Below are 13,328 nucleotides of genomic sequence, written 5' to 3'. Positions count from 1 at the left end.
CTATATTTGTGTATTATAATATTATTATCTCCGTTGTTGTTGTCGTCGTACTTTTTACTGTGAGTGAGTTTTATGCTAATTTCCTTTTTTCCTGTGATTTTCTGTGTGTGTACCATCAACGAAACAACAGACACGAAGTGGTTAATACTTTTCCTAAAAGGAGGAAAGGATTAACAGAATTGTGGTATGTCAAGAATTTCTTTCTTATGAGATTAAAAGTTCATTCGCTACCACTGGAGGTCGCAACACTGAGAGAACATTTCAAACTGAATGTATTTTTGATAACGTGTGTGAGAGAGAGGGATAGTTTATGTTGTTTCATTTATTTACGCTTATTTTCTTATTTAGGTTAGGTTAGGTAATAAATGAAAGCTAAAAATCAAAGTTAAAAATAGCTTCCATTGAAACCCCCAAATCAGTCGGGTTCAGTACCGTTTGAAGTTCATAAAACATTCAAATTAGTAAAGGGCGCAAAGATCGAAACAGTGATGATGACGTGCGTCAGTAAAGCCGTTACTGGGAGAGGACACGAGCGCGCGCATCGCTCTAGTGCGCAGGTGGATTTCGGCGCACAATAGCGCGCCTGTCTCGCGCCACAGGTAGTAGCTGGATTCAGGTGTTGTAACACGACACTGAACCATGTGATCAGCGATGAGAATTTAGAAAGAAGACAAACCCAGCTCGAACATTCACTCAACACTCTAGTAAATACAAGACTACCATTGAAAGCAGGGCAGGATCCCGAAGGACAATGTTTCATTATGAGCAGGACGCCGGAGTGACGAGCTAGTTTCGGTTTAAATCCTTAATTTGACTGGTAAGGTGAGAGGCGGAAGCGACCTGCGGACATATAGTCCACATACATTCAGAAAACCTCGCCAGGAAACATCGTGGATTATGAAGGTGGACACACAGGTATGAGTTTATTTCTGTTTATGTGTCGTATATCGAATGGATTAATGTTTCCTTAGCAACACAAATAAGGTGGAAGAAATGTTCATGTCATGAACTGGATAAAGGTTAACGTTACATGAACATAAATGAAAAATGAAGTAAGTTAACGTTACCTGCCAGGAGTCAGCTGTTAAGTATTAAACGCATTCAATACATCTGGACACTCTTAAATATCTGGTCTCATTTGTTAACATTAGTTAATGTATTAACCAACATAACCATGAGCAATACATCTGTTTCTGTATTTGTTCATCTTTGTTATCGTTAGTTAATAAAAATACAGCTGTTCATTGTTTGTTCATGTTTCTTGGCAGTGCTTTAGCTAATGTTAACAAATATAACATTTGATTTGAATAATGTATTAGTAAATGTTGATGTGTTATCAGAACAGAATTGACACATGGTGACCTTGTTTAAAATCCAAGTTTGCACAGATAAAAAACAAGGCCTACTGGAATGAATCAGTGCATTTGGATATTTTTTTTAAATTTAGGAGATCATAGCCAAAACGATTAGTGAGCTAAATTATTCTAAGCCACTTATAAAACAAATAGGCCTAGCAGCTAGTTCCTTTGTACACTCTTACAGATTAAGGTTCTTTATTTGCATCTGTGTTTCTATGAAGAAACCCACTGTTTCAAACAATAGGAATGATCAAATCTGCAAACCAACTTCAGATCCTAACAGACGTTTCTACTCTTCTTTTGCAGCTCGCTAGATTTTTTATTCTTTGATCTCGGACATGATTTATTGATCACCTCCGCTCCTCCCTAGCCGGAGCGTCAGCCCCTTCTGGTCGGGGGTAGGGGTGCAGATTGACTCCATCCCGGAGATGATACGGCAGGTTGGACTTTTGGCAGGGAGTTTTATGCTGCTGCTTTTCAGGAATGTTTCGGCCCAGGGTGAGTCACTCGTTCCACCTCTCCAGTCATGTCCGAAACTGAACTTTGAGAGTATCCGGATTATTAATACACTGCGTTTAAACGGCTCAATTGAGTTGCGTCAGATTAATCTGAACATGAGCCGAGTAACACTCCTCTAACTTGTACTAAGTTAGTACGAGTTTGTACTGGATTGCCTGAAGTGCCCCCAGAAACAAGCTCAAGCATGTCAGTTTTCTGCAGAAACATATAAGGTATTGTTGGGAGGTCATAAAATTGTACTGGCCATTAGGATAAAAAAAATACGAAAAGGTATGAGAACTGTGTAATCATAAACTATGAGTATCATAAAATCTTCCCAGATCACATTTTACCCCCAAAATCACAATACATTATTTTTTCCATATAGAAAATTACTATTTTCTGTATTGTGACTTTATTTTCATGACATGTAGCAGGTACATACCCCTCACAAACTGTACTTATTCACTGTAATACAACATATCTAGTTCTCATTACTTTATTGTGAACATTTTATATAGGCTATTATTTAAATGCATTATTGTAGTAGTATTTGTTGTGCATACTTTGATGCTGATTTAAAAATTGAGAATTTGGTACAGAATTGTGCTTGATTGTCAAAAATAATGTCACAATGCTTCAAATGGGCTACATGTAATTTCTATTTCTTCTCATTTTGGGGAGAACACATTTTGTTGAGATTCATACATACAGTTGATATCGAAATTAGTCAACCCCCTTTGAAAATCAGGTTCATTGGCAAAATGTACAGACTTTTAGCTGTTTGCAATAAACAAATCAAACAAAAGTAATTGATATAGGTCAACACAACAAATGTTTCGAGTGGTTTCCCCAAAATGCAACTTTTAATGACTTCCGCAGTCTCACAATTATTCTGAAAAATGGGTGTTGTCTCAAGCACACCTGATGCAACTAATCAAGGGCTTCATTAGTTGCACCAGGTGTGCTTGAGCTAGGAATGGGGATGTACATTTCCTGCTAATCTCAGTTTCTTTGCTATTTTTTAAAATACCCTTTGTTGAACCTGTACGAGTCATTACATCATTTCTTTATTGCAACATAAGCACATATTTTCAAAGCAAACTCAACTAAGTTAAACTAATTAAAGAATTAACAAAAGTTTCCATCTTCCTAAAAACTTTCTTTGCCACTCTTTTAAAGAAAACATTTAATCAAAAAATGTCCCACTACATACTTAAACTGCATTCACGTGTTTCATGATTAGTCCTGCAACAAGTTCCTTTCCTTCTTTAAAGTTATCTTTGTCCTTGAGGGATTATTTACTCTCGTGAATGATTAACATTGTAGCTTTTTCATATGCATTCTCCCACTCTCTCTCTTTCCCTTCTTCTCTTTCTTCTATTTGTGTTTTTGTGCCTTCATAGCATTTAAACATTATTTTTAGGGACCGTTTACACAACACCATTTTCAGCTAAAAACTGAAAACGTTTAATTCATTTTCGTTGTTCATTTACACGACAACAAAGGTTTTGGGCTTGAAAATGCAACCTTTTGAAAACAGGTTTCAAAGTGCAAGTTTCTGAAAACGATACTGTTATCGTCTCAGTGTAAACTACAAAAATGCTGATTTGGGAAAATGGTGATGTCATGCGTGCATATTAGGTGTTCAGCCGTGTTTCTTTACAAAGTGGCATCGCCATCTACAGGTCTGGCGTGAATAATACAGCGGTTTTAGTCGTTTTTGCGGATCTGTGTGAACAGGGATTGTTTTGACAACGTCGTCGTCTGTACGCGAAAAACGTAAAGGAAGAACTTTTTCATTTTTAGCATTGTTGTTGTGTAAACGTGCCCTAAATCAGCACTTTGCAAGTGTAACATTTATTTTCAATCAAGTCAATGGTTTTTGTACCATTACTTGTTCTCTGACCTTCAAAAGCACACTATAGGTTGTCAAAGTGCAACAATCACAAATGTAAGATTTTACAAAGTTGCCAAACTTTAAGATTATTTGAGGTTTTTGTTATTTGAGGGATTTGTTATTGCTTAGAGAATTGAGGTTAATTATGGGGCACCATGCATCATTTGATAATTTGCCCGTCCTTCTTTAATTTTAAACAAGGAGACAACTATGATAAAGTATAAGGTGATTTATATAAATTCTGAGACTGTGATAGAGCTTATCAATATAGGGATTGGTGCTACAGCAAAACAATGCATCTTATGTACAACAATATAACAGTGCATAGTTATAAACAGCAATGTCTGGTGTCATATATTGTATACTAAAACGTTTACCAATGAAAAATGATATACAGACTTTTCTAAACATTACGGAGTTGATGGTGGAAAAACAATAAATGAATTTGCATTATAATTCACAGAAATGAATTTAACTTTCTAACAGCAACTACCATTGTATGGATCGCCACATTAGACAGTACTTCGAAAAGCTAAAGGCCAAATAACAGATGTTCATGTTGAAAATTGTAAATGTCAACAGCAAAATTATCACTACATATACACTGAATATGACGTCATGCAGTACCACACAAAATATTCAAAGACCATGTAATCACTTGACACAAGCCTTTTTCTTTCCTGTATAGGCGTATTGAAACAGGAAGGGGGATGACACAAGGCTCATCCCTATGTTTTAAAATAGACAATATCCTTATAGTAACCATTCATAGCGTCTTGCTCATTCTGTGGCATTAGGGAGAGGGACATTGTCACTCTAGTCAAAAAACACGTGTATGTGCAAGATGAGTCATTTAAATATTTTTTTTGTCAGTTTTCCCAGAAGAAACAGCACATTTTAAACATGTATGTTTGCTAAAAGTGTATTTTGTCAACTTTTAAGAAAACGTTTCTTTCTTTTTTTTTCTTACTTTTTTTTTCTTTTTCCATATCTTGTTTTTTGATTGCATATTATTATGTCTGGTGACATTTTTGCCCCAAGCCCTCGTTATTTTATGACCCTGTTGTGTGTGTGGGCTGCGTAATGGCACGGGACGGGGCTCTTCTTTGAGCGCAAGCTGAGGCCCCTTTCTGTTGCGAGGCCCGTTTAAAAATGGTACATAGCAAAGGCCGCTACTGCTCAGATGTGTATTAATATAGAATCACACAATAAGCTCTAAATCAGCGCCTCTCAACTTTAGCTATATTTTATCAAATTTTGTGTTAAGGTCCAGATGTCCAACTCTCTGAACATGTGCTGCATGTTGGGTGCTGTGTTTCATATTGTTGCTGCAAATCATTTAAATTGTGAGATTACATCACATATCACAGTTCACACCATTTGACATGATAAAAACACTCTCAAGTTCCTCTTTTTTTAATGTTTCCTAGTTCTCATCCTCTTTGCTTCTTTTTTTGTTAGTGGCGAACTGTGACAGTGGTGCATGTCATAGTGATGTGACTTGAAATGATCCTGAAACACACCTCAGATCAAATATTAAAGAGCCGCAAAGAAAACGCATGCTATTTTGAGCTACAACTCTGTCACTGAGAAACCATTTTGTGATTTGTGAGCCACTCCTAGCTAGGATGAGTACTCATATTAGAGAATGTTATTCATAATCTGTACAATTAATTGTCATCTCATTTTAATGTTTTCTATTTGCAGAGGAAAACACCACAATGCCCAATACAACTCCCAGCCCAGTAAGTAGAGATTTCTTGAGGTGTAGCGGTGTGTTTCTTTCCCCTCTCTATATTAGCCTGAAGGGCATCAACTGTCAAAATGATTTCTCTCATAAATACCTGATTAACTGTTGGAGAATGGTCTATTCATTTGCTCAATAAGAATTAGAATTGGCTCCCTTTGAATATTAAGAAGCCCCGCACATGAGATGCAGGAAAAGTAGGAATAGTTGTGCAACCATGGCCAGTAGTTAAGGGTCAGTAAGAATTAGTTTTTTAATGAATTTTGAAAGGAGTCTCTTATGTTCACCAATGCTACATTTATTTGATAAAAAAAACATTAATATATATTGTTATCATTTAAAATATCTGTTTTCTATGTTAATATGTTTTGAAATGTAATTTATTCCTGTGATCAGTGTGATGCAAACCTGAATTTTCAGCATCGTTACTCCAGTCTTCAGTGTCACATGATCCTTCAGAAATCATTCTAATATGATGGTTTGATGATCAAGAAACATTTACTATCAATGTTGAAAACATTTGTGCTGTTACATCTTTACTGTTACTTTTATTCAACAAGGATGCATTCAATTCATCATGTTTAAAAGTATTACGTTCTTTCATAATAAAAAATACAAATATTAATAACGTTTATGTTTATGGGTAATTCATACTGAAAGAATACTGTAATTATTAACATCTGCACCAACAGCAGTTAAATGAATTTCATTCCATTTGACAACGTCCTCAAATCATGTTTGCTACCTCCATTTAAGCTCAGCTTAAATTCAGGCATTGAGTGTAAAAGAGATTCTCATTTCAATTTTGAGTTTAACAGAAACTAGGCGATCTTGTCTTGGTCACTCATTTGAAATGCAAAAATTGGGCCAGACAGTCATTGCATGCCTTGCATTGAGAAGGACTACGTTTACATGTGCACCAATAATGTAATTATTCTGATTATTCGCTAAGAATTGTGGTTATTTTTACCGCCATTATTCACATACCTCAATGCACAGCACTGTAGTTGTGTTACTGGCAACTGTTTTAATCTACTTGCATCAAATGCAAAACACGTTTCTGCGGACGTATTAAATTCCTTTTTTTGGTGAAGTGCATAAAATGTCTGCATGTCTGTTTTTTATGGAATGCCAAAGCTGACTTAATTAAAAATAAATAAATACATAAATAAATATAAAAATAAATGTAAAAAAGCAAAAATACATAAATATACAAAGAAATGTAAAAACATACAAATAAATGAGTATTTGTACTTTTATTTCCTTATTTATGTATAATTGTATTTTTTCACACATTTTTATTTATTTAGTTATACATTGATTCATTTATTTCCACTTTTATTTATTTCCACATTTATTTATTTATACATTTATTTATTTCTGCATTTCTTATTCTGTATGCTAATGAGGGGGGCGTGTTTTACCTCAGACATCAGCAATCGAGCTCAGAGTGGCAGTGCTTAAGCTTTGAGGCCACAGTGACACCTTGTGGTGTGTGACCAAACGAAACGCAAGAGGTCTGGGACAATATCACATTTTAAGTCATGTATATCACCCTAACTGTATGTAGGGTAGGCTATATAGGGTTAACACACATAGCACACATGAACAGAAACTGCACTTCAACTGGTCTGATAGCAGACACTTGGACATGGAAGCGCATGAAAGTATCCACTATTAACAACAATGTAAACGCGGTGGATAGGGCTGATAAGAGCTTGCGTTTATTGTCGATGAGACTCGCACACAAGCGCAGAACGCGGAGAGAAACCAGCGCACATTTCACTGACTCCTACGCAAGCATATTTATCAATGAGTTTGAAACGCGACTCAATACACTGTTTATGCTTAACTTAAAACACATAAAATGCTTATGAAAACCCATATTTCATAGATGCTGCTCTAAGATACTGATTAATCACAAGTCATCAATTTTGAATTATTCTTAAATCAAACAAAAGGGGCTCATGTAAACGCAGCTATAGTGAGCCACGCATCTCACCCCATGCAGTGGAGGACAGAAGCATCATCATGCCCATTCAAACAGCACCTGTTGTGCCCATGCTCGTGGTGATATTTCCCCCTATAAATTGATTTTATATCTACCCAAACCTTATTAAATAGGTAGGCTATACATCATCATAAATGTCAAGTTCTTAATATTAATCGATAAACTACTTAGTTATAATTATAATAAGGCACTATGCTGTTATCAGTAAAATAAAATTAATAAAGTCATTAAGTCATTAAAAGTCAAAATCCTAATACAGAGGAGAATGCTTTTACACTGCAATTACAATTGCTTAAAAGTCGTTATGAGATTAATGATATGACTCACTTGTTTAAGACAGTGACTTACCGCCACCTACTGGCTGTTTTAGTTTCATATTTAAACATACAATTTAATTGATTCCATCATTTCATGTTTCTATATTTATTTATTTTTAACATTAATCTCATAACGACTTTTACTTTCTACCTATTTAATAAGGTTTGGGTAGATATAAAATCAATTTATAGGGGGAAATATCACCACGAGCATGGGCACAACAGGTGCTGTTTGAATGGGCATGATGATGCTTCTGTCCTCCACTGCATGGGGTGAGATGCGTGGCTCACTATAGCTGCGTTTACATGAGCCCCTTTTGTTTGATTTAAGAATAATTCAAAATTGATGACTTGTGATTAATCAGTATCTTAGAGCAGCATCTATGAAATATGGGTTGTGTTTTAAGCATTTGAATTGACACCTGTTATGCATACGAAATTATGAAACGCAAATGTAAACAGTGTATTGAGTCGCGTTTCAAACTCATTGATAAATATGCTTGCGTAGGAGTCAGTCAAATGTGCGCTGGTTTCTCTCCGCGTTCTGCGCTTGTGTGCGAGTCTCATCGACAATAAACGCAAGCTCTTATCAGCCCTATCCACCGCGTTTACATTGTTGTTAATAGTGGATACTTTCATGCGCTTCCATGTCCAAGTGTCTGCTATCAGACCAGTTGAAGTGCAGTTTCTGTTCATGTGTGCTATGTGTGTTAACCCTATATAGCCTACCCTACATACAGTTAGGGTGATATACATGACTTAAAATGTGATATTGTCCGCACACCTCTTGCGTTTCGTTTGGTCACACACCACAAGGTGTCACTGTGGCCTCAAAGCTTAAGCACTGCAACTCTGAGCTCGATTGCTGATGTCTGAGGTAAAACACGCCCCCCTCATTAGCATACAGAATAAGAAATGCAGAAATAAATAAATGTGGAAATAAATGAATGTGGAAATAAATGAATGTGGAAATAAATGAATGTGGAAATAAATGAATGTGGAAATAAATAAAAGTGGAAATAAATAAATTAATAAATGTATAAATAAAAAAATAAATAAATGTGTGAAAAAATACAATTATACATAAATAAGGAAGTAAAAGTATAAATACTCATTTATTTGTACTTTTTTACATTTCTTTGTATATTTATTTATGTATTTATTTATGTATTTTTGCTTTTTTACATTTATTCGTATATTTATTTATGTATTTATTTATTTTTAATTAAGTCAGCTTTGGCATTCCATAGTTTTCGACCAACAATATACTCCATTATATTCATCGCTCAACATTGTCAACATGAACTCGGCTTCTTCAGCACCCCAAAAATTTGACTCCTTTACCAATATGCACGAATCGCCATTCGTATAGGCTACATCACAAGCACATGCATACTTTGGTCAGAGTAGTATACTGTAAGGTGCGAATTAGTGTTTATGTGCCTGTTTATTGAAATTTATATTTGGCATATGTCATATTTTACTACTCTTATGGTTACTGTGATTATGAGCTTAACTCTTTTCCTGCCATTGATGGAGTTATCCATCATTTATGTACAACACTTCCCCGCCATTGATGGAATTTTCCGGCAATCTCTGTTTTCACTGTAAAATGTTAGGGAGCGCGATTACTCATCTTCTGAAAGAGTACAGAATCTCCTGATTCTAAAAAACAAAGACGAAGAAGCAGCAGGAACAAGCGTTAGAATCATTGCTTACGCACATGTAAAATAACGTGATCATCTAACTTGGCATTTAAAAAAACTGCCCGACGTTATCGAATGAAATGTCGACCCATGAAGAGATACAGAACTATGAAGCTTTGGGGGTGTTCATAGATGTGATCTACTCCATCTATGTTTTGATTATAGTTCTGAATTCTGAACAGTTTTTTTCTTTTGATATATTGCATAGAATATCACAGAATATTTAGTTAACGGTATATGAATTAGAGTTGTCAAAAAGTACCGCCGACTTCGGTACCAGTCGGTACTGAAATTTAAAAAAATGTAACTCTTTGAGCGCTATTGAGCGGAATCGTAAACACCTGATTGCCTATTGTACTCGTGCGCTCTTCGGATTTGTCTGTGATTGGCTACAATGATCAACGAACCGGAGCGTTTGAGAGCACACGGAAGTGTTTTAAGAAACAGGAGTGGGAGTGTTTGAAAGCACAATCAGGCGTCTATTAGTGGACCGCTCTGCTGATAGACGCCTGTTTTCAAACGCCCCGTCTGCATCTAAGCGCTCGTTGAAGAGCGTCATTGATGTATATTTACAACATGTTTTTGAGGGGCTGATCGTTGTAGCCAATCACTGACATTTCCGATGAGCGCGTGAGTGCAAAAGACAATCAGAGGTGTTTATGATTGCGCTCAAAGCGTCACCTTTTTTAAATTTCAGTAGCGACTGGTACCGTAGTCGGCGGTACTTTTTGAGAAATGTAATTCATATAACTAAATATTCTGGGTGCCAAGTTTTTTTAAAATTAAAATCTGGTCGTCATATTGCATTATGTAAACATAGTTATTGCCACAATATCTCAATAAGTCAGTGCTTAATGCAGTCCAGCGTCCTGTAGTACTTTTTCCGTTTGGATGATTAACATTCCTACTTTTCTTTGTCCAGGGCCCTAATATTGTGGCCATTGTTGTACCAACTGTGGTCCTGGGAGTGGTGGCTATTTTGACGGCGATTCTGGTGTTCCTGTTCTGCGTGGTAAAGAAGAAGAGACAGACGGAGGGGACGTATCGCCCCAGCACAGAGGAGCAAACAGGAACCCGTAGTGTAGAGACGCCAGACGCCCTCAAACTACCCAAGGAGGAGAGACTGATTTGACACACTGGTTTATAACTAACCAGCAGCACATGATGATGGTGAATCAATTCCAAAATGGTTAAACGGATAAACATTAACTAAGCACTGTTTCTAAAGGCACAAACTTGGCCAAATGTTTTGGCTAAACAAAGCGAGTCTGACTACTTGGAAGAAACTTGAAGGAAAACTACTCTCTCTAAAAGGAAACACATTTCACAGTACAGATCTGCATGTGCTGTTCTCTAGCATTGATATTCTTATTTTGGACTGGTAGCTTTTCTCTGAAAATTTAATTTTGTGTTTTAATTATTCTTTTACACATCAAAATGCTGATATTTTTATGTAACCTTAAGATATGTTTAAAGGTGAAGTTTGTAATTTTTCCACTCCTAGTGGCACAAATTAGAAATACAATCTGTTTGTTTTTGCATTCAGAAAAGGGCCAGACCAAATCTCTTTAAGGCAAGTCATTTCACTTGGCGGCCATCTTTGAAACGCCTCTTGGGCATCCATTTAATGCAATCTCATTAAATGGGGAAACTTCAAATTCTCGAAAGCTGTTCACCAAGCTTACGACTAACATTCTTATTTGAAATCACCAATGAAATTGATAAAAAATCGTATAAATTGTTTCTAAGGGACTGTTCGTTTTTTATTTAAGGGGCTACCAGAGGAGTTTTGAGATCTATAGTCAAAATAGACTTGACCCTCCCTTCGCCAGCAATACATTTTTCTAGGACCCTCCAAAATGATTGTGAAAAAGGCATGACCCTCCTCGATAATTTATTGATTACTTCTGTACTGGTTTATTAATTTGGGGGTAGTTTACCACTGCCTACACGGCCCACCAGATGGCGCTCCGAGGCAGTGTCTGTTTTCTGACACTAAATTTTACACACTACACCTTTAAATATTTATTGAGATCCATTTGCTCACAATATTGCTTGTTTTTACTCTCATATCTGGTTGGTTGAAACCACTTTGATCATTTCAGAAAATATTTCAATATTTCTTGATTTACCTCAGTTACATTTCTTTATCTATATATTTTTTACTAATTGTCCAGAAATTTGATCAGTGCAACAATGAATTCTACTTAGGATCGTTTTTGATTATTTTTATGATGGCATGAATGTTTACACTCAAATATTTCATGCATTCTATTTAACTTGAATGCCTTTTCAAATTTCAGCTTTTTAGAATTTGATAAGTTGTGCAGTTTATATTTAAACAAAAAGGCATGAGAGGTTATGCTATATTGGAAATATAAACATGGCTGAAGGGTGTCGTTAGGCACTCAGCGGAGTTACTATATTTTCAATTCAGAATGGTCTCGGATGGCTTTGCAGTTACTCCATATTAAAAATATTGAGGACACCACACACATTTTCAATAAAACATGTTGATTGAGCTAATTCATTTAAGTGTTGTTCTTCTGCTGAATATATATAGTCCTGATTCTCAATGGGAGCAGTGCCGTGATATAATGTTGTGGCTGTTTCTGCGGAATGCTGTATTGGCGCATCGGAAGCCAGAACCGGAATTTATGTTTTATCAACAGCCAATTTTAACTTGAATGTGCAAGGTTTCTGGTGTCAGCCTGTTTGAGCTGTACGTAAACAGTCCATTACACTGCATGATGTTGCAAGCTGGTATTTGCGATCATCATAGTATTTTAATTTATTATGGTTATCATAAACACATTGGTTTGTAGTGCATATAGTTTTACTGTTTACCTGTTATTCCTCTTGATAGTTACCTATAGTGTCTAATAAATCATAAGTATCAGATTCACATTCACAGGAAATAACTTAATTCCTCTTTGAAAAATATGGTGGATAACAAGGCCTGTTGAAGATATTTAGTAAAGGTCTCTGAATTTTTAGCTGGAAAGGTGTAGTCTACTTTGAGGTTTTATAACATTACATAAATGTCTTATGATTTCTGACTCTTGTACAATAATATCTGAGTGTGCATAGAGGAGTGTCTTTCTAGGAAGCGTATTGCAATTAGACAGCATTGCTTAAGGCTGGGTCTCAGATTCCTTTGCCAAGAACAAAACAAGATTTATTATGTGGACTAGATCTAAGAAAGACCTGTTCAGTAGGTTGTTTTCAGGAATACTGCTCTCTAGTGGTTGCTAAGATTTTCAGCCTTTTGCTTTTGATTTCATTTGCTTTAGTAAAATGGCACCAAAAATTATACATTTGAATGATAATATCAGTAAACTATCAGGTCTGTACACTTTTAAAAATAAAGGTTTCAAAGGGGGTTTATCACAGTTATGCCATAGAAGATAATGTTTTGGTTCCCAAATAACCTTTTAAAAGAACCATTTTAACTTTAATAATCTAAAGAACCACTATAATGAACTTTTGTTGAATGGAAAGACTCCATGAATGTTAAATGTTTTCCTTGAACCATTGATGCCAATGAAAAAAATAATAATTCTTCACATGGGGAGTGGCAATATATCTAAATTATTTAAATAATTAAATTCAATAGTTTCAATAACTACTAAAATGTTCTTCAAAGTTTAAGCTTTTTACTACCAAATCAATAACCAATTTAGAAGTTCTTAGAAGATTTTAGAAGAAAAAATACAGTTTTTGTAAATTAGACATTCATGTAAACCTCTGTGACTTTAGAAAAAAAACAACAACAACAACAACAAAAGCAC

The 13,328-nt window shown here is 35.6% G+C and overlaps 1 protein-coding gene across 1 annotated transcript; it reads left to right on the top strand.

The window, feature by feature from the left end:
• The first annotated feature begins 520 nt into the window (after positions 1-520).
• On the top strand, positions 521-12,067 carry crb3a (crumbs homolog 3a). The gene is made up of 4 exons (XM_077211797.1): positions 521-915; positions 1,665-1,856; positions 5,464-5,501; positions 10,460-12,067. Exons 2-4 carry the CDS (start codon positions 1,787-1,789, stop codon positions 10,667-10,669), a joined length of 318 nt encoding a protein of 105 aa, XP_077067912.1. The 5' UTR covers positions 521-915; positions 1,665-1,786; the 3' UTR covers positions 10,670-12,067.
• Positions 12,068-13,328: the final 1,261 nt, after the last annotated feature.

This window comes from Siphateles boraxobius, unplaced genomic scaffold (genome assembly GCF_051911475.1).
Source record: "Siphateles boraxobius isolate OS27281-9 unplaced genomic scaffold, OSU_SipBor_1 66, whole genome shotgun sequence".
In the NCBI taxonomy this organism is placed as follows: domain Eukaryota; kingdom Metazoa; phylum Chordata; class Actinopteri; order Cypriniformes; family Leuciscidae; genus Siphateles; species Siphateles boraxobius.
The sequence above is the reverse complement of the archived record's forward strand: the minus strand, read 5'-3'. Positions and strand labels throughout refer to the sequence as shown.

Coding starts and splice junctions, on each gene's coding strand:
- crb3a (XM_077211797.1), top strand. CDS start 1,787: ATGATACGGCAGGTTGGACTTTTGGCAGGGAGTTTTATGCTGCTGCTT. Junction 1,857..5,463: donor CAGGAATGTTTCGGCCCAGG/GTGAGTCACTCG, acceptor TTCTATTTGCAG/AGGAAAACACCACAATGCCC. Junction 5,502..10,459: donor CCAATACAACTCCCAGCCCA/GTAAGTAGAGAT, acceptor TTCTTTGTCCAG/GGCCCTAATATTGTGGCCAT.